Genomic DNA, 21,955 nt, shown 5'->3' with positions numbered 1-21,955 from the left:
TAAAATAGTGGAAAAAAATCTGGAAATATATACTCTTGATCAAACAAAGATGAATGTCCCTATTGGGATTAATAGTGCAATAATAGCTTTTTCACCAAACTTCATTTAAAACAAATAAAACGTGCCTCTTGATCATCAAACAAGAATGAATAGCCCTATTGGGTTAATAAAGTGCAAATCTAACTTTCACCAAACATAATTTTTTTTGTCAAATAAAAGGCGAATAAAATATTTTATTTATATATATATATATTTTGTAAAATCGTCCTAGATCATTAATTCGAATTAATCGAAAAATCGATTAATCACCCAGCCCACACACACACTCTCCCAGTTCTCTTTCTCTCTTGCCCCTTCCTCATCTCTCTCGCATCTCTCTCTCTCTCTCTCTCTCTCTCTCTCTCTCTCTCTCTCTCTCACTCTCTCTCTCTCTCTCTCTCTCTCTCACTCTCACTCTCACTCTCACTCTCACTCTCACTCTCACTCTCACACTCTCACTCTCACTCTCACTCTCACTCTCACTCTCTCACTCTCACTCTCTCTCACACTTTGAGTCAGAAACAAACATAGTATCAATGAGAGTATCGAACCTACCCTGGGTATAAAAAAAAAAAGAAAACACCCAATTAATCTCGCTTAAAAAAAATAGTGCCATTAAAAGAATTTTGCGTTAACGTGATAACTTTGACAGCCTTAGTACATACATAGAGATGGTGTACACCAACACTAGATGCAGTAGTAAGTCATGTGTAGATACATAGAGATGGTGTACACCAACATAGTAGTAAGTCATGTGTAGATACATAGAGATGGTGTACACCAACACTACATGCAGTAGTAAGTACACCAACAATAGACTAAGAGTTATGTGATGTAGATACATAGAGAGAGGGTGTACAGCAACAATAGAGCGATGTGTAGATACATAGAGATGGTGTACACCAACAATAGAGTTTTTCCATTTGGGTTGTCCAGATGAAAGCATCAGTCCACACTGGCCATATGAATTGATTGATTGGATTAGCATTTTCCACTCTTAAATTAATTTGAACAAGCTTTTGATGAAGGGACTCCAGGCCACTAGACAGCGTGTGACGTGGCGGGTAGTGTCACATAACTACATGAGTTTATGCCTATTATGTATCAGTATACCTTAGGGCTGACCTTCGATTTTTTTTGGAATTCGACGCTTCGGGGCCGAGATTCGATTTTCGAAGCTTCGAGAAAAAAAAGAAAAAGATTTATAAATCTTTAAATTAAAAAAAAATTAATATTTTTTTTGTTGTGGGACTTGTACAGCACTTTGTTCAACTTTGTCAGTGCTGTAAAGTTTAAACCTTTTTAAATCTTAGACAAACTAAACACTTTGCTTCCATGAAATATTGTAAGCCGTCATTTGAGGCTTTATAAAAGCAGCACAATGAACACAAATCTGTCAGTGCCGAGTCCGACCTCATCTTAAATAACAAACGGCATTGATTGTTGTAATTAACAAAGAGAGGCAGAGTTGATTTTGCAAAAAAAATTATAATAATTTCAATTTCAATTTTTTTTTTTTTTTTTTTTTTACATAATCGAATTTTATTTTCATATTCGATGCCCATCGAACGAAGCTTCGAAGTATTTAAGACAGCCCTAGTATACCTGTTAGAAGTGTCTTTACATTGGTAGTATTATAATCATGAAGCAATATCCCTTTATTCAGTGTGTATATGGATGTACTGTATATCATGTAGTGTATACTATAAATATATACATGTATAGGTATGAATGCAAGTTGCCATGTTTGGTAGAATAATTTCTCATCACAGTCCATGCTGTTACTCATATTAGCTCTGGTCTGGATAGTTAGTAGGGGTGGGGGAAAAAATCGATACGTAGTAGGTAGGGCGGTCCCCGACTAAGGATTTGGATAGTCGACTGTGATTTTTATTTATTTTTTTATCATTCCATTTGGGCTGTGGGGGGTGCTTAATGTCTGAAGGAGTCGACTGAAGGCTTCTTGTCCTCTGCAAAAGCATGCAATTGGTCCACTGATGGATACATCTTGATATTTGTCTAGTCTAGTGTGTTCATTAGATGGGTGAAATCCTCTTTCAGTGCCTCTGTGCCTGTTTTCTTAGGCAGTTAGCCTCTGGTATGCGTGCCATTAGCTCTAGCCACGCTTCTAGGCCTCTTTTCTTTTGGAAAGAATGATATAAAATATTTTTTTATAAATATATATATATTTTTTTGTATTAGACTAAGAGGTTGTCAGTCGCGATACTTTGCGTGGCGATACTGTATCGATACAGGGATGCCAAGTATCGATATTTAATTATTCATAAAAAAAAGATATATATATATATATGTTTTTTTTGTATAAGGAAGTTGCATTGTTCATTTCAATACCTGTAATAGTACAGTAGTCCACACATGTGCATTCAGTTAAGTTGGAATATGACTGTAATACAAACAGTTCAGTTTGTCAGGTACATGCAACACAGATTAGTGTTTACATCTGTCTGCTTGAGAAAATACCATGTTCTGCAATAAAAATGAAAGTGAGATGAACATACTGAACTTTATTTTATTAGATAAAACATGTTGACAAAGTTTTACTTTGCAGTTGAAAAAAGGTAATAAATTAAATTTGATAAAAATAAAAAATAAAATTCCGCAATACTCAGCCTATCGCGATATATTTAGTATTGCGATACTATCGTATCGTGACGCAAGTATCGCGATCGTATCGTGAGGTCTCTGGCGATTCCCACCCCTAATAGTTAGCCAGAAACCAATGCAAAGTCAATGGGGTCGAGCTCCTGTCTGTACAAGCTGACTGAAGTTCACTGAAATCTACTGAAGCTACTGAAATCTACTTTGTGTGCACCGTGGAGTAAACTGCATTGCACCATTTATTGCACAGACAGGATCTTGACCCCATTGACTTGCATTGGTTTGTGGCTAACTTTTCAGAGTAAAGGGCTCTACATGCTCGACCGACAACAACACAACAGCAACACGACATGGACAACGCAACAATGTTGCAAGCACTCTGCATTTATACTTCTGCAACGGCTACACGCAGCCTATGCAACATTGTACACCATATGTAGCTAGGTTCCCTAGCAACATAACGGATTTCCTTTCTCAAACCAAACCATTGATAAAAAAATGATGTTACAGCTGTCCTCGGGTCAAGAGCTGAACCCAGGAGCTGTCCTCACTTCAAGTGCTGAACCCAGTAGTTTCAGCCATCAAGCCTTTTCAGTAATAAGTACGGTGCCAAGTACATCATTGGCACCGTACTTATATGTAAGGTAACCATGAAGGATATTCTCAAGATATATCACTGTCAAATAAATTGTGATGATGACTATCGGCACTAGCCTGCATTGTATCAGTGGTGGAAGAATTGTATTAATGTTACTGTGTGTTGTAGCTATGTTAATACATTCTGAATGACATTAACGTTATTTGGGTATGTTGGCTAGCATGATAGTCCAGACACGCAAAGCTATTTAGTTAGCTTGCTAGCTATCGTTAACGTTCTAGCTAGCTAATGTTGGTAATAAAAAAAGACGTTGGTCATCAAAAGTTGTATTTAACGTTACCTCAGGATAATTGGTCTTCGTCTCCCGGTGTTTAATAAACACTTCTAGCCAGGGCAGCATGATGTAGAAGGTCGGCTTGTTCTGACCTCCACCTGCAGCTCCACTTTTATTTGTTCAATGTCCTCTTAATTTGGACAAACTTGTCATGGATTTTCTTCCATTCCTTCATAGCATCAACCCAGTCCATCCCAATACTTTCGTCTATCTGTTTCCACAAGTTCATGGTCATTTGACTGTCTTTGTAATCACTACATGAGCAGTCATACAACAAGTGTTTGTATTTTCGGAATTTTTCTGACAATCTTTCCTGTAATTGGTTCATGGTAAAAAACAAAAAGTCAATGTAACTTATCGAGCTATTAATTAATAACAGCTATTTTTGGATCTCGAGCCAGCAACACTAGCAATGACAGGCAGCCCCGCCTCCATTCGCTAACCAACCAACCAATGCTACGCAACATCTCTGCGAACGGTTGTGTTGTATGAGGCGCCGATTGTGACAAGCGTGTCAAATACAAGACACCACCTATCCAGTTATCCTGCGTGACCCAGTTGGTACGCGCTAGCCGCCCAGTTGGTGCGCCGATTGGGACAAAAGCCTGTCGAATACAAGACACCTATCCAGTTGGTCCACACACGCCAACCAGTTTTGGTCCGCGAGAGAGGCCCAGATGGGTCCACTGGCCGCCCAGACAGCAGATCAGACACCGGTGTCAATTGTATACGTGACATGTGTCGAACTTCCTCCTCTACTGTTCTTGTAATGTTAGTTGATGATACTGATGATGACGATAGTGCTGCATCTATTGACGTTAATATTTCGTTGTTAAGAATTCTATCAACTATTCTTCTAGCCATTCCCGACATTCTGTGTGGGAAGGCGCGAAAGAATCATTGAACATGCGCAAAGGCTGACTGATCTGATTGCGGAAGTGAAGGATAAGATATTCCTTTATTCACAACAAAATATTAACTTCAATGCAGCACTATTGTTATCGTCATCATCAGTATCAACTAACATTACAAGAACAGTAGAGGAGGAAGTTGGACACATGTCACATATACAATTGACACAGGTGTCTGCTGTCTGGGTGGCCCGCGGACCAATCTGGGCCTCTCTCGCGGACCAAAACTTGTCGGTGCGCGGACCAACTGGATAGGTGGTGTCTTGTATTCGACAGGCTTTTGTCCCAATCGGCGCCTCATAGTGTTGCTGTCGCTAGTTAGGTACGCAACACCCTCTGCGAAGGTTGCAGATGTCGCAGAGCCCATGTTGTGTTGATTATTGTGTTGCTGTTGTGTTGTCGATCGAGCATGTAGAGCCCTTAAGTAGTAAGAGGAACAGCATGGATTGTGCTGAGAAATCAATAACATCATTAAGAAAGAGGACTAGGGTTCCAAAACGAGAACTATCCCTTTATGATTATAAAGAATGTTCCCTTCTCTCCTCCTCTCCTCTCAGCCAAGCAGTGGTGGCAGCCACTCAGCCTTCTCCTGCCACAGTGCCCTCCCCTCCTGCCCCCGCACCTTCTCCCCGTCAGCCCGCCCAGGCCAACGAGGCCGTGCAGCAGCAGCCGCCACTGCAGCCCAATCCCGCCCCCAACCCCTTACCAGAGAACCCGCCGGCCAACCCCAACATCCAGATGAACGCGCAGGGTGGGGCGGTGCTCAACGAGGACGAGCTGAATCGTGACTGGCTGGACTGGCTGTACACGGTGTCGCGCGCTGGCGTCCTGCTCAGCATTGTCTACTTCTACTCCTCCTTCAGCCGCTTTGTCATGGTGGTTGGCGCCATGCTGCTCGTCTACCTGTGAGTCATCTTGACTAGGGCTGCATGATTTTGGGAAATAATCGAATTGCGATTATTCTGACAGATATTGCGATTGCGATTCAATTTGTGCACATCTTTTATTTTTTTAAGCAGCCCAACAGAGGTTTATTGTACATTTCCATTTAGTCATTTAGCTGACACTTTTATCCAAAGCGACTTACAAGTTCTGTACGAAAAGTCATCAGGACGGGCACAACTCTATCAGCTGAGTAACAATGTTCATCAAAGTGTTGAGTGCTACAGTGTAGGTTAGTTTATTAGGACAAGTGCATGACAGTAAGGTTAATTAGGGTTAGATTAAAAAAATTATAATAATAATAATTCAGATAATTGTTGAAGAAGTGCGTCTTTAGTCGACTCAAAAGATTGGATGGGTTTCGGCTGTCCTAACTGGGGTGGGTAGTTCATTGTGGGGCAAGGACTGAGAAAAGGCAGGTTCTCCTTGATGACCCTCCCGGAGCTCGGATAGGAGTGGGTCTGAGACGGCCAGAAGATGCAGAGCGTAGGGGTCTTGAGGGTGTGTAGTTAGAGACCATTGACCGGAGGTAGGCGGGAGCGGTTCCCTTTGCCGCACGGTATGCCAGGTCGGGGGCCTTGAAGTGGATTCGTGCAGCAATGGGGAGCCAGTGCAGGTCCCTAAGAAGTGGGGTGACATGGGCCAGCAAGCAGTGCGTTGCAGTAGTCGAGGTGGGAGATTGTAAAATGCTGCATGAAATGATACTCGCATGAAACGTATATTGGGTTGCTTTAAAGTCAAGTTTCAGTTTAATATTCATCTTGTAATAGATTTAAAACATGTGATGGAGCATTACTAACCTGAATACCCCCAGATGTTTTTTTTCACACAACCATCTAGGAAATCTCCAAAGCACTGAAGCCTTGTCCATTGATTCAGTTCCATAGCTTTGACATTTGATCCATTATCAGTGGTGATGCACGTCTGATCCTCTTCATTCAGACCCCAGTTGGACAATGACTCTCTTAGTCCATGGTGTTAGATTCTGATCAATCAGCCAGTATCACCTCTTCATCTGTTTGGCTTGTGTTATCACCTCTCCATCCGCTGACTTAGGGCTGGGCGATATAACGATAACGATAAATATCGCGATATATTTGAATAATCGATATCGAATATCGAAAAAAAAAATGTTTTACCTGCAACAGGGCAGTTTTAAAACCAGAGACAGTGGACAGACTTGTCTTTCTTTCCTGCAACTTAAAGTAATGGCTTTGCTTGTCCAAATGACAATACTGACTAAATTGAGATTTATTTTTCTCTTGTCCATTTATTTTGTTTGCTTTCTAATTTAAAATACAGTTTGAAACCGTCTGTACACAGTAGGCTATGTGTGCTAGCAGAGCTAGACTCCAGTCACGAGTCACGGTGCACATGTGCGGTGGTTTGTCCACCAAAAAAGTGCCAAAAGATCGAAAATAAACTAGCAGAGCCAGAACTGTTCAACTCCCCTGGAGCCACAGCCAGAGAGAAGCCGGTTTACTTTAGCTTTTAAACCAGCTGCAGCTTGAGAACTGGAGTGTGAGGGGATGTAACACTAAAGATGGCGGCAACAACAAAGAATTGCTGCAAAATAAACATACATCTGTTGTTTAAAAAAAATAAAAAATAAAATTATACAATTTCGATAATTATCGATATCGAGAAATATGATAACATTATCATATCATTATCGCGATATGATTTTTTGCCATATCGCCCAGCCCGGCTGACTCTGCGTTAGGGCTGGGCGATATGACCAAAAACGTCATCGCGATAAAATTATAAAATTATTTTCATATAACTCAATATCGATAATTATCGTCGATATAATGTCTGTCAAGTTTAATTAACTTTTTATGCCCGGCGCCGATGGACGGGCTATTAATAGACTTATTTTTCTGCTGTGAATGTCTCGAGTTGATGTCGTCATCAGTCCGCGCACGTTAGCAGTTAGCCAGAGCGAGCAGTACTGTGTATCCCATGACAATGTACTAGTAAATATCCCTAAAATACTCTGTTCCGCCACAATACATTGCAACGACGTCCACCGTATATCACACACTACTATAACCGTGGCATCAGAATTCTCGCCACACACATACTCGGCACGTAAATATATAAAAACAGCGCTGTGCAAGCTAGTTAACCTAGCCAGCTTCGTTTACAAGCGATGTATTCCATGACAATGTACTAGTAAATATCCCTAAAATACTCTGTTCCGCCACAATACATTGCAACGACGTCCACCGTATATCACACACTACTATAACCGTGGCATCAGAATTCTCGCCACACACATACTCGGCACGTAAATATATAAAAACAGCGCCGTGCAAGCTAGTTAACCTAGCCAGCTTCGTTTACAAGCGATGTATTCCATGACAATGTACTAGTAAATATCCCTAAAATACTCTGTTCCGCCACAATACATTGCAACGACGTCCACCGTATATCACACATTACTATAACCGTGGCATCAGAATTCTCGCCACACACATACTCGGCACGTAAATATATTAAATAGCGCCGTGCAAGCTAAGTATCCTAGCAGCCTTGAGTCCTGAGCTCTGTGGTGCGTAAGGACGCCATCACGTAACGTTGGTTGTTAGTGAGTGTGCTGAGCCGAGGCTGAACGGAGCCAAACTTGGAAAATCGATATATCGAAACTTTGCGACCACGTTTCATGTTTATTTCGAGGAAATGATTTATCGCGATATTTATCGTTATCGTTTTATCGCCCAGCCCTACTCTGCGTTGTGTTTATTTCTTTGACGTCTTCTCATACTGGCTGTATAATCTTTGTCATTCCCCGTTAATGCAATCCGTAACCATAATAATTCACCACCTTCGTAAGAATTCGACACTTGACAGCGTAATACCTTTCTTGGAAAAACGTTGTTTATTCCATAAACAAGAGCCTCAGATCAGATGTTATCAGATTGTATTGTCTTTGGAAGAAAACTAAATTCATTATTCTAATGATCTCTCCTGTCACCCCGCTCGGTGTCGTCGCGGCCTGGTGGTTATTCCAAAAACCTTCTCTGTGGTCGTGCCACGTCAGTCCTCCCCCCTTCCCGTGAGGGGGGGGGGGGGAATCGTTTCAAAGTCTCTGATCAAGCTTCTTCTCTTCTGTGTGGTTCGTATCTCAGTCTGCCCTTACCCGGAAGAAAACTGCTGTTATATGATCTTCGTCATAGCAACAACAGGCCCGCCCCTCTTTCCTCGTTACTATGTGCCGCTGCCATGACAACTGCTTTTAAACCTTTAACACACATTAAAACGTCTGTTTCATTAATGTCAAAACTCTCTCTCTGACCATTGTGCCTGCACTGTTCCCTGTCCTTATCAGTTGTTATGTTTAACAAGCTAAAGGACCTTGAAGCCCTGGGCTCTCTTAGTCTGCTGCTGCAACACCCTCTCTGACTGCCAGCCACTTTTAAACCGCCTCCACCACCACCATGCACATTTCGACCTCTCTGACGTGGCCCCTCTCTGACCTGTCATCTCCCCCAATATACATTACATACATTGAAAAACACCGTTTTCCTTCACTGGGCAATATTCTTTTCCTTGTGGTTGTTACGACCCTGGCTCAGAGGGAAGCAACATTAAGGGATGGAAATAAATGCAGCATACACTTAAGGCCTCTGCATGCTACAGCAAATTCAAAGCAACTTCGACACAACATCGACAAAGCAACGGTGTTGCAGACACTCTACCTTTATGCTTCTGCAAAATCAACGCGCAGCCTATGTAACATTGTACCCCGTATGTAGCTAGGTTCCCTAGATAGATGACGCTTCCCTTCTCAACCAACCCATTGATAAAAGCAGAAAAATAAGCATAATTTTTACTTCCGGGCGGGGGGTTTCAAAATAAAAGAGCGAGTCTAAAAGCACCGTAAATACGTTTATTTTTTACAATATCTAACGTTACACGAACCTAAACGAATCTAAAGTTAGTTTAGGTTCGTGTTAACGTTAGATTATGTACAAAATAAACGTATTTCCGGTGCTTTTAGTCGTCGCTCTTTTATTTTGAAATTCCCCGACCGGAAGTATTATAGTGTCTGTTGCTAGCAGCTTAACCTTTGTCAGCCGGTTCTTTGCTTTTTAACGTAACTTCATTCGTTTCCAATGGAGAGGAGAGAAAGACCGGCTCGCTCACATGCAGCTCAAACTACCTATTGGAATAAATTAATTGATTGATGTTTAACTTGTCCCTGTGTGTGTCCAGTCATTTCGACTAGCAAACGTTGTATTTAACGTTAAAGTTACCTCAGGATACCATTGTATTTAGTTGGTTAGCTATGCAGCTAATGTGGATAGCATTTTGTATAGCACCAATGCTAGCTGGCTGGCTACAGGTTTATTTACTAAATTATGGAGGCTTTTTTATCGTCAAGGTAAGAGAGGATTTGTCATGATCAACTGAAGGCGTATGCTATGGAACAATATGTGCTTGGGTTTTCAGAAAAAGGCCAGCTATGTGACGCTAATTATTTAGCATCAACGCTGGCTGGCTACAACAATGGCGGATGGTATTCTCTGCGATACCTATATTATTCTATGACAGCCCCGCCCCCATTCGCTAACCAACCAATCACTGCTACGCAATATCAACGCAACGGTTGTTTAGGTTCGATTTTGGAGACATGTACGCAGATTCCTCGCAACACAGTCTACAAGACCCTAAACAACAACCGCGCTGAAATCGCGCTGATGTTGTGTTGAAGTTGCTTTGAAGTTGCTGTAGCATGTAGAGGCCTTTACGCTACTCAACACATCCCAACAACCTCACATGCTCTCCTTGAAATACAACCAGCAAACATGGTGAGCAAAGACTCCTTGAGTGCCAATCCCTAACCATATACAATGATGTTTGTATTTGAGCAACCCTGGTTCCCTACCTATTATTGTAACTACCTACAACCTAACCGTCTTCTTTGAGGCGTGCCGGGCTCAAGGCCACTTTAAACGCTGAACTCCATAACCATAAGCCTAGAGACTAAAGGGCTCTACATGCTACAGCAACTGCAACGCAACTGCAACACAACATCAGCGCGACTTCAACGCAACATGGTTGCAGATGTTGCAGAGGGTGTTGTAGACTGTGTTGCGAGCATGTTGCGTACCTCTCACCCAAATCTAATTGAACAACCGTTGAATAGATGTTGCGTAGCATTGATTGGTTGGTTAGCGAATGGGGGCGGGGCTGTCATATAATAATATTGGTCCCGCAGGCAGGAATACTATCCTCGGGTTAACGTAATTTATACAAATGGAAGTATTGATTTTGCCGTAACGAATCATTAAAAAAATATACCGTTAACTGGAATATGTTAGTTTCTTACACATATGTTGGATTATGTAATTGGTTTGTCATGACAAACCAATAAAAAATCGCGAATTAACCGGTGGTTATCCTTTTTTTTTATATTTTTTTTATTATTGCAAAACAAAAAAATTATTAAAAGTCAGTACTCAACACACAATGCATAATGAAACTTTCAGTAAAGGTGGTTATAATATATGCAAGTACAGAAACAGGATAAAACAAAAATAGTCTATAATAACATTTTAGCCGTATACAGTGTATATCCAGCGAAATTACAATTATATAAATGTTAGTATATAATATACCCCTAATACCTATTTTCTAAAACCCTACACACATATGCTCCAGCTCAAACCCCCCCCCTCCCAGACCCCCTCTTGGATAGTACCTCCATTATCCCTCACTCCTAACCAGACACCACCATTATAAGCTAGCTTTTATTCTCTCCACCACTTCTAACCACATTGACATTTTGGATTCATTGAGCCCCAGAATTCTTGCTGTAGATATTTCTTGATATATCACATCAAGATATGTAAGAAACCACACTTTTCGGCAATTTTTTTCCGGTTGAAACCAACGTGATGCGATCAGTTTTTTAGCTACTGTGATACCCGATAAAACCAATCTTTTTAGTTGTGGATTCACTGCAAACTCAAAAACATCATTCAATAGTAATACCGCGGGGTGTACAGGTATATTCCAAAATACGAGTGTTGATAATTGTTGGGATACATCTTTCCAGAATGCCTTAACTGGTGGGCAGTCCCAATACATGTGCATAAATGTTCCTTCGTCCCCATTTGTACATTGGGAGCATTTGGAGTCTTGTATAAGCCCCATTTTGCACAGCCTTATAGGAGTCAAGTATGACCTGTGAATATAGTTCAGATTGATTTGTTGATGATCCGGGTTCCTTGATGTAAGTCGGACATTTGCCCAGGCTCCTTGCCAATCAAAGTCATACTCCAGGTCTGGTATATCCCTCCTCCAGACAGTGTCTATTTGAAGGGTTTCATACGAGGACGTTAGTAATTGATAATAAAAACTTGATACAAAACCTCCCAATGTATCTCTCTCGGTGGTTATCCTATAGCCCTGTACATTTCAACAAAGTGGAGCCGCAGGGGACTTCCATAGCATACGCCTTAAAATCCTCTTACCTTGACGATTAAAAGCCTCCACAATTTAGTAAACAGTATTCCCATGGCTGGTGTTGATATTTTACGATGCCAGCTTGTGAGAATTCGTTGTAGCCAGCCAGCTAACGCTAATGCCATTCAATGCTATCATACCCAACTAACGTTAATGCCATTCAGAATTTATTAACATAGCTACAACAACACAGTAACGTTAATATAATTACATGCATCATTGTTTACAATGAACGGTGGGGCGGCGGTTAGGTGGTCGAGCGGAGATTGCGTTCGTCACCAGCCCCGGAGCTGTGAGCTTGGTTCGCCTGTTCGAATCCAGCTCACAGCTCCGGGGTTGTCACCAGCTTGGCTGGCCGTCTGCACTGATACAATTGGCTGTATCAGAGGGTGGGAGAAGCTGGCGGGGTGGGTCCGGGTCGTTGTAAACAGCGACTCCTACAGTTCGGTCGGGGCGCCTGCTAAGCGCGGATTGGACGTGAGGGGGATAGTGTGGTCCTCCCACACGCTACGCCCTCTCAATGAGAATCCGCGCTGCCAGGTGAAAAGAAGCGGTGACTGGCTGGACGTGTGTCGGAGGAAGCACGTGGTAGCCTCCACTCTCCCAAATGATCTGACTGTGGGGGGTAAAGCGCAGCGACCAGGAAGGGACTGGGAATTGGCATACGACTAACATTGGGATGGGAGAAAATCGGAGGAAAATGGAGGGGGAAAAAGACCAAAAAAAAAAAAAACAATGAACGGTGGGGCTAATCGAAAGGACTGGACACAGACAAGTTAAACAGCAATAAATTAATTTAATATAACGGGTAGTTCGAGCTGCATTTTCATGCCTATACGGCCGCGCCACAGTGATATGCGGCTTTGACGAGCTCTCTCTCTCCTGCCGATTAAATTCAGCAGCTCTTCCTCGACCTCGAGTGCCTGTAGCTGCCTGCATTTGCACAACGGCGTCCATCCCTGCTGCTAGCTAACGTTAAAACTAACCTTAAGTTAGTTGTTCACCAAGAATCTACAGACACCAGACACAGAACCGGACTACACAAGCAGATATCGAAGCATTATAAATACTTCCGGTCGGGGGGTTTCAAAATAAAAGAGCGACGTCTAAAGCACCGGAAATACGTTTATTTTGTACATTATCTAACGTTTAAAACGAACCTAAACTAACGTTACAACTAACCTAAAGTTAGTTTAGGTTTGTGTTAACGTTAGATAATGTACAAAATAAACGTATTTCCGGTGCTTTAGACGTCACTCTTTTATTTTGAAACCCCCCGACTCAAGTTTCTTTAATAGTTGTCATACAGAAGTACAGAATACTTTTATACAAAATGCTTCTTACTGTTACGCTCCAGAGACTCTGCTAGACAAGATAAGTATGAAATAAAATAGTATAGCATGTAATAGAAGTAAAAATAGAAGTCAGTGTTCAGTATAGACATATGTACAATGTTCGATGCAGAATAGAAGTAACTGAGTTACCATACAATATACTATGCAATGTACTAATATACAATACTATATAGTGCAAAGCAGAAATGGGATGAGGTACAATTTAGGTACAATTTACAGTAAGGTGTACGAGTTGTAGTGCAAATCCTTTACCAATAAATATAAAGTGTGTTTAGGTGATCTAAAGTGTGGAGAGTGGGTGCTGCAGTGTGTTGTTTGTTTAAAGTGAGTGTGCACGTGTGGATGTGTGTGCTGTGTGCATTTGATGGTTGTTGCATAGTGTTTATTGTTCGTTGAGCAGCCTGATGGCCTGGGGATAGAAGCTTCTTCTGAGTCTTTCTGTGCTCGCCATGAGACTCCGGTATCGCTTGCCTGACCGCAGCAGTTCAAAGAGGCAGTTGTTTGGGTGGCTGGAGTCCTTGATGATTCTCTTAGCCTTACCCCTGCACCGCTTGTTGTAAATGTTCTGGAGGGTGGGAAGCCCCCCTCCAATTGTGCGTTCGGCTGAACGTGCCACTCTCTGTAGTCTGCTACTGGAAGTATTTATGATTTGTTTTCTGCTTGTTATTAATGGGTTGGTTGAGAAGGGAAGTTTCATCTATCTAGGGAACCTAGCTACATCCGGGGTACAATGTTGCATAGGCTGCGCGTCGATGTTGCAGAAGCATAAAGGCAGAGTGTCTGCAACACTGTTGCGTTGTCGATGTTGTGTTGCAGTTGCTGTAGCATGTAGAGGCCTTAAGGCAGAAGGTCTGGAAGCGTACCCTCGACGGACCAAAGTCTCCACCCAGGATTACCTCAAAACAAAAAAGGCAAAATAACAAAGTAATGGACTGTTGGAAGTATTGATGATTCAATACAGCTGGCCCACTCGGCGCCTAACTTAACCAGGGTTCTCACTAACACTTTCAAACAAATTAATAGCACTCAAAAAAGCCATACTCACCATGTGCTGTATGTCCACAGAGGAGAGGATTCACCACACTACCCAGCCACCACAAAACTAAGGCCAAACAAACTAAAGGCAATAGCCTAATCACAGTCTTATTTATAAAAAATAATAATAATAATAATTGAAGTGGGTGCTGGCATTCAACCACGTTTTACCATGTTAACAAGTGGCAACCAAAAGTGTTAATGGACACCATGTCTTTTGCGAGGTAGTGCGTTATGGCATTTTTTATCTCACGGTGCCTTCGTGAGCCCTTTTCATGCAGCGTAACAGCCCCAAATGACTCTGAAACAATTGTTTGCTTAACGTTAGACTGGGCTTGAGGACTTTCATTTAACTTGTTAATGTTTCTGGCCATGCACTCGTCATATGCTGATACAGGTTTGTGGTGTTGCCTCGCGAAGTAGCGACTGTTCCATGACAAATTGTGCACGATACCTGCTTTTGTTGCACATCTGTCGCCTTGAACCCAAAATACTTCCATACAACCGAAGTGCTACTTTTCTTTGGAACTAAATTGTCCAACGTTGCTTCTGGCTCTGTTGAAGCCAGTCATCCGCACCATGAAAGTTGTTGCTAGCTAGTAGGCAGTAACGTCTTCACACATGGGCGTGTCACGACTGTCACATGCTGTTGTTGTTGGGTGTATACTAGCTACCTTGGGCTAATTCTGATTGGTGAGCAATGGCTGGTACACATAGAGCACATCACTTCTGATTGGTGAGCATGACTGACGGTCACGCAAGAAAAAACATTGAATCAGACTCACCATATACAGTTGCAATCAAAATTATTCAACCGCCATTGCATATTGGGCTTTTTGGCAAACATATTAAATTGTCAGCTGTTTGCAATAAACAAAGTAGACAAGAACAGTTTAAATAGTTAAATTAAATGAAAATTACAATGTTTTTTTTTAATCACTACTGCAGTCATTCAACCCCCTGTCTCAAGATTATTTAACCCCCTATCTCAAGATTATTTAACCCCCTGTCTCAAGATTATTCAACCCCCTGTCTCAAGCACACCTTAGTTCAATTATTAGTTCAAGTGTGCTTGAGATAGAACACATAAATACTTGGACTGGCTAGGGGTTTGTTGAGAGTGATGTTTGATTGCATGTTAGAAATGATGATGGCTAAGTCAAAAGAATTGTCTAAAAGGTTCAGAGAAGAGATAATTGCCTTGCACAAACAAGGAAAAGGATACAAAAAGATAGCAAAAGCACTGAATGTTCCTAGAAATACAGTTGGAAGCATAGTTTGCAAGTTCAAAGTTAAAGGAACAGTGGCTACACTACCTGAACGTGGCAGAAAAAGGAAGCTATCAGTGGCTGATACCAGATTCCTGAAGAGGCAAGTGGTCAAAAACCCTAGAGTGACTGCAAAGGACCTGCAGCAAGACTTGGTGGCAGCAGGCACTGAGGTTTCAGTTTGCACAGTAAGGTGCATACTAAACACTGAAGGGTTCCATGCCCGGACTCCAAGACGTACACCACTACTACTGACCCAAAAGCACAAGAAAAGTCGTCTCAAATATGCTCAAAACAATATAAATAAGCCACAGAGGTTTTGGAGTTCTGTTCTGTGGAGCGATGAAACAAAACTGTAACTCTTTGGGCCTATGGATCAGCGGTATGTCTGGAGGAAGAAGAATGAAGCATATGCTGAAAAGAACACCCTGCCTACAGTGAAGCATGGTGGTGGCTCAGTGATGCTCTGGGGCTGCTTTGCTGCCTCTGGCACTGGAAACCTGCAGCGTGTGGGGGGCATCATGGATTCAGTCAAGTATCAGGAAATCATAGGAGGAAACGTCATGCAGTCTGTGATGAAGCTGAAGCTTGGGCATCATTGGACCTTCCAACAGGACAATGATCCCAAGCATACTTCACCAAGGCTTGGTTTCAGAAGAAGAAATGGAAGATTTTAGAGTGGCCATCACAGTCACCTGACTTGAACCCCATAGAGAATCTCTGGTGGGATTTGAAGAAGGCAGTTGCAAAACGCACACCAAAGACTATCACTGAACTGGAGGCCATTGCCCATGGGGAATGGGCTAAGATTCCTCAGGAACGCTGTCCGAAGCTAGTGTCTAGCTATGCATCACGTTTGCAGCAGGTTATGACAGCAAAAGGGTGCTCTACTGTACTGAAGATGCTTGTCATGAAGCGGTTGAATAATTTTGAGACTGCAGTAGTCATTAAAAGTAGCATTTTGTGTTTTAATTTGGATAACAACCCCTGTAATATTAGTTTCATTAAACAACTTAAGTAGTTCTTGTGTAATTTGTTTATTGTAAACAAAATTGTATATTTTGCCAAAAAGCCCAATATACAATGGGGGTTGAATAATTTTGATTGCAACTGTAACGTCTCCCAAATCGCAGGCTTTGCGATTTGCTAATTGCATCATTTTAAATTGTGATTTTGATTAAAAAACGATTAATCGTTCAGCCCTAATCCTGACACACACTTTGTGTCGCTGAGTGGGTCTTACTGGGTCTCACTTAGTCTCACTGGGTCCCACCAAGTATCACTGGGTCTCACTGTGTCTCACTGGGTCTCACTTAGTCTCACTGTGTGTCACTGTCTCACTGGGTCTCACTGTGTGTCACTTAGTCTCACTGGGTCTCACTTAGTGTCACTGGGTCTCACTTAGTGTCACTGGGTCTCACTTAGTGTCACTGGGTCTCACTGGGTGTCACTGGGTGTATTGTGTATATTAGTGCATTTGTCATAGTCATAATGCAGGACTTAGGACGTCTTTATTTGGCATGCAAACGACGCACACATGCAATGGGCGGCACACACACACAGGAACACACACATGCAATTTTCTTGTGTCGCCTAATGCGATTGAGTCTCTGCACTTGACCCTATAGTCCTTATAGACCGAATGATGTTGCAGGACTGAAGCCAACGTGATTCCTACGACAGGAAGGTGTTGAGTGTCTTTTTTTTTCACCAAATAAATATGTAAATCAATTGAAAACCAAATGTATTTCTCCAGCTTTGCTAGAATACATTTGACCTATTAAGTCTATTTATTTATTGTGTGTGTGTTTTCCAGACACCAGGCCGGCTGGTTTCCCTTCAGGGCAGAGCAACAGAACCCTGGAGGAGAAGAAAGGGGTGGAGCTCCTCTGGAGGACGCGGACAGACAGCAGGATATACAGGAAATGGTGAGCTAATACTGTTTGCAGTAATACACAACTATACGCTAATAATCTACCATACTGTCTGCAGTAATACACAACTATACACTAATGTACCATACTGTCTGCAGTAATACACAACTATACACTAATAATCTACCATACTGTCTGCAGTAATGCCCGAAAACGGGAAAATTAAAAACCGAGAAATCCGAAAACAGGAAAATTCATATCCGAAAACAGGAAAAGATAAAAACGGATTTCATAGGGCCCTAGTTAAGGTAAATTAATAAATTCACTCTGAAAATCTGCTCCGCTCTGATAAACGGACTCTTTGGTCAGAGCGTCCAGTGTGCACTCAGAATCTCAGAACAACTTGAGTGTGCTCGCTCTGACACTGGTTGTAAATAGTTATGAGTGTTGTATGTGCCTCCCTCAGTGTTTCCCATTAATTACCTAGACTGATACATTGCCAATAGGGATGTATCAGTAGTATTGGCAGTGGTAGTAGTCGTAATAGTAATCCAGTATATTTTTATATTTTCTAAAAAAAATAAACCAGTTCAACACAGGTAACCACTTTTGCTTCATTTCTTTAATGGCTCAAATGTATGCTCTAGTAGTCGATTTTGTGTTTTGAGCACAAAGTTCATCATAGATCTGGCCTCTTTATTTTGCTCTCAAAGTGCACCAGATTGATGCGTTTAACTTTAAAATGTACACCAAAAAAATAACAATTCCGGGGGAGCATGCCCCCGGACCCCCCTCGAGGGTCCGAGGTTCACCCACCACAGTCTCACAAAATCCTGTGGGAAACACTATCCCTGTATTGTAAATAGTTCATATGTGTGTTGTCATTACTGTATGTATAATTGTAAATAAGTTAATTTATGTGTTGTAAATAAATATTGTTAATATTTATTTACCTAATTTATGAGCAATAGTTTCATTTCAGCTCAGTGTAGAGAAATGCACCAAATACTTTACTGCGCATGTCTATGACGACACTGTTGACACCACGTATCCGTGACACGCGTGCCCCGCGACAACACTAGTCGTTTCTGAAAAAAATCCTAGGGGAAACACTGCTGTCTGCAGTAATACATGACTGTACACTAATACTGTACCATACTGTCTGCAGTAATACACAACTATACACTAATACTGTACCATACTGTCTGCAGTAATACACAACTATACACTAATACTGTACTATACGGTCTGCAGTAATACACAACTATACACTAATAATTTTACTATACTGTCTGCAGTAATACATGACTGTACACTACTAATGTACCATACAGTCTGCAGTAATACACAACTATTCACTAATAATGTACTATAATTTCTGCAGTAATAGAATAGAATAGAATAGAAATTAGGGATGTTCGATATTGGCTTTTTTACCAATATCCGATATACCGATATTGTCCAACTCTTAATTTCCAATACCGATATCAACCAATACCGATATATGCGCGGTTTCCCCCCCAATAATAATAATTTCAGGTAATTAACATTACATATCTCTTGTTGTGGAATTAACACAACATTATGCATACTTTTGACAATTAATAAAATAAGAATTGTTCTTACTTGCTTGCCTGGGTAAATAAAGGTTAAATAAATGTAAAAAAATTAAAAATGTCCGATATTACATTTAAAATAAAATAATTTAATCCTCTTTTCCTCCGCCTGATTTTCTATTTTTCTCCCCATCCCAATTTAGTCGTTATGCCAATTCCCCCCTCCCCTACCTTGTTGTTGTGCGCATGTTCCTCCTACTGGTCGGTACAAGGGAACCCTGAAGTACCACACGCTTCCTCCGACACATGTGGAGACAGCCAGTGGCTCTTTTTTCACCTGGCAGCGAGGGCTCTCATTGGTGAAGTGTAACGCATGGGAGGTCACGCTGCCTTCACCATTTCCTGCCTTTCGCTGAGCAGGCGCCCAGACCTGACCTGTAGGCGTTGCTGTCCACAACGCCAGATTACCACCCTCGACTTCCCTCCCGCTAACTCAGCCAAACAAGTTAGTATGACGATCGGCCCAAGCCGCAGGCAATGCTGACTCCGGGAGTCGAGACCGCAGCCTCTTGCATTGGTGACGAGCGCAATCTCCGCTACGCCATCCGACCGCCCCGATATTACATTTGAATGCCAATATCGGTAGGCCGATAATATCTGACAATTTCATACATAAAGAAATACTTTAATCATCCCGAGGGAAATTTGGCATAATACACAACTATACACTAATAATGTACAATACTGTCTGCAGTAATACACGACTATACACTAATGTACTATACTGTCTGCAGTAATACACTAATAATGTACCATACTGTCTGCAGTAATACACAACTATACACTAATCTACCATACTGTCTGCAGTAATACACAACTATACACTAATCTACCATACTGTCTGCAGTAATACACAACTATACGCTAATAATCTACCATACTGTGCAGTAAGAGAGATATGAGATAGACTATGAAGTCAAATACCAGTTGGCCTTTTGTAGGACAGTCTTGACCAACCAGCTTATTTATTCTAGTTGCTTTTCGTAGCTAAAAACAACGTGACTAGAGTAGGCAGCTCATTCCGTGAAGAAAAGAACCAAGCTTTCTCTCTCACACCTCCTTGCTCTCTACCTCCCACCCATGTGTCTGAACCGTGTCTGGTACAGGAGCGGCTCATGGACGAGGGGCTGGAGGACGAGGACAGCGGGGAAGAAGGAGGCGGCCCTGAGGACCAGGCAGTCGCCCTCCACCAGACAGGCTTCCTGGCTACCGCCTGGTCCTTCATCAGCACCTTCTTCACCTCGCTCATCCCCGAGGGGCGGCCTCACCCCGCCAACTAGACCCCCCCCCCCCCCACACACACACACACACACTCACACTCACACTCTCTCACACTCACACTCCCTTCCCCAAAAACACCTCTACCCACTGCTTCCAACCATCTCCATGTACCATAAATCCCCCCCCCCCCCCCCTGCAGCCCCAGCCACCCAACTAAAAGCCCCCCCCAAATGCTGCCAACTAAAGATACTTTTATTAACACGCTTCCCTGGGGTTGTAGTGGAGATGTGGTGCAGACACTGTGTGTGTGTGTGTGTGTGTGTGTGTGTGTGTGTGTGTGTGTGTGTGTGTGTGTGTGTGTGTGTGTGTGTGTGTGTGTGTGTGTGTGTGTGTGTGTGTGTGTGTGTGTGTGTGTGTGTGTGTGTGTGTGTGTGTGTGTGTGTGTGTGTGTGTGTGTGTGTGTGTGTGTAAATTAACAAAGATCGAACACATGCTCTGCGATGTTGATTGATGGGGATGACGCTTCAGCAACAAGAGACTCTTTTCATCGAGCGCGTGAATGTTTGCAGGTTTGAGAGTAGTGACGGAGCACGGAGATTGTGCCGTCTTCCATTATAAGCAGCGATAGAGTCACGGTGTGTGTGAACCTAATGAGATGGGATTAAAGGAACGTAGATACAACGGTATGTAAGAGTAAGGTAACAAAAAGGATGTCACGTTGCACGCTGAAGAGGTTCATATATGGATATCGCAGCGAGTGAAGCATGTAATGATTTCCCCTCTGTATTTGAGCATTATCTATTTACATATGTAAGTATATGCATCTTTAAATTCCTGACTATGCTTTTTGGAATAAAAGCCTTGTTGCGGTTTCATTCACGACTGCTTTCTTTCGTCCTGTTTGGTTCTGCAGATCATCTGGTGTCCTGCAGGTGGTGCCATTGGTTTATAGATTTGTTATTGAGGATTTGAGTACTTTGAAGTTAGGGTTGATTTTACTCTATAGGGCATATTTTTGGTCTCCACAATGCTCGATGAGCAAGTTTGTATGTACTAAACAAGTTTACAGTTTTCATATAATGAGACACTGCTGCTGTTGTTACAGATGGCACTAGATAAACTACAAACTATGTATATGTTAAGAAGACTTTGCATTCACACACCGTATTAAGCTACATATCATTTCAGCTTTGCATTAGAACCCCTTTCATTGTACAGCCATTTACAATTTGAATGCTTGCATGTGAAATCATGCAGTTCTTAGTGTATGACCTTCACAGGGTTCGCACAAGGTCCTTGCTTAACTCATTCAGAGCCGCGGGCCTAGAGCATCTTTGTTCCTACTGTGCCACCGCTCTAAGAGATAGGAATGCGTGGCGGTGTTTGCAGGGCTATATCTATATTCTATATTATAGCTATGGATACAATACTATGGCTCATTTGACATCAACTATCCATTGTTCAATATGTGAAAAAATAAATGTTTTCATGTATACGTTCGCATGTTATACCGTGGTGAATATAAGTATAGTTTCAGAGTGATCCTGGCTAATTCCTTAAAACGGTGCTATGGAGGAATACGTGAATTTTACTAAAAGCGTTGGCGTTGCTCGCCTTGACACGCTACTATTTCCAAATCAAATGTATATAATAGGTATTATGTTTTATC

The 21,955-nt window shown here is 42.0% G+C and overlaps 1 protein-coding gene across 2 annotated transcripts in view; it reads left to right on the top strand.

The window, feature by feature from the left end:
* herpud2 (HERPUD family member 2) overlaps positions 1 to 21,161 on the top strand; it is a 45,560-nt gene extending 24,399 nt beyond the window's left edge. For both annotated transcript variants that reach the window (XM_084336369.1, XM_084336368.1), the window contains 3 exons: positions 5,059 to 5,406; positions 17,392 to 17,503; positions 20,172 to 21,161. In XM_084336369.1, coding sequence (XP_084192495.1) covers positions 5,059 to 5,406; positions 17,392 to 17,503; positions 20,172 to 20,345 — 634 coding nt within the window. In that variant the 3' untranslated portion in view covers positions 20,346 to 21,161. The remainder of the gene's footprint in view (positions 1 to 5,058; positions 5,407 to 17,391; positions 17,504 to 20,171) is intronic.
* Positions 21,162 to 21,955: the final 794 nt, after the last annotated feature.

This window comes from Notolepis coatsorum (genome assembly GCF_963971535.1).
Source record: "Notolepis coatsorum genome assembly, chromosome: 19".
NCBI lineage: Eukaryota > Metazoa > Chordata > Actinopteri > Aulopiformes > Paralepididae > Notolepis > Notolepis coatsorum.
This window is presented reverse-complemented; position numbering and strand designations above follow the sequence as displayed.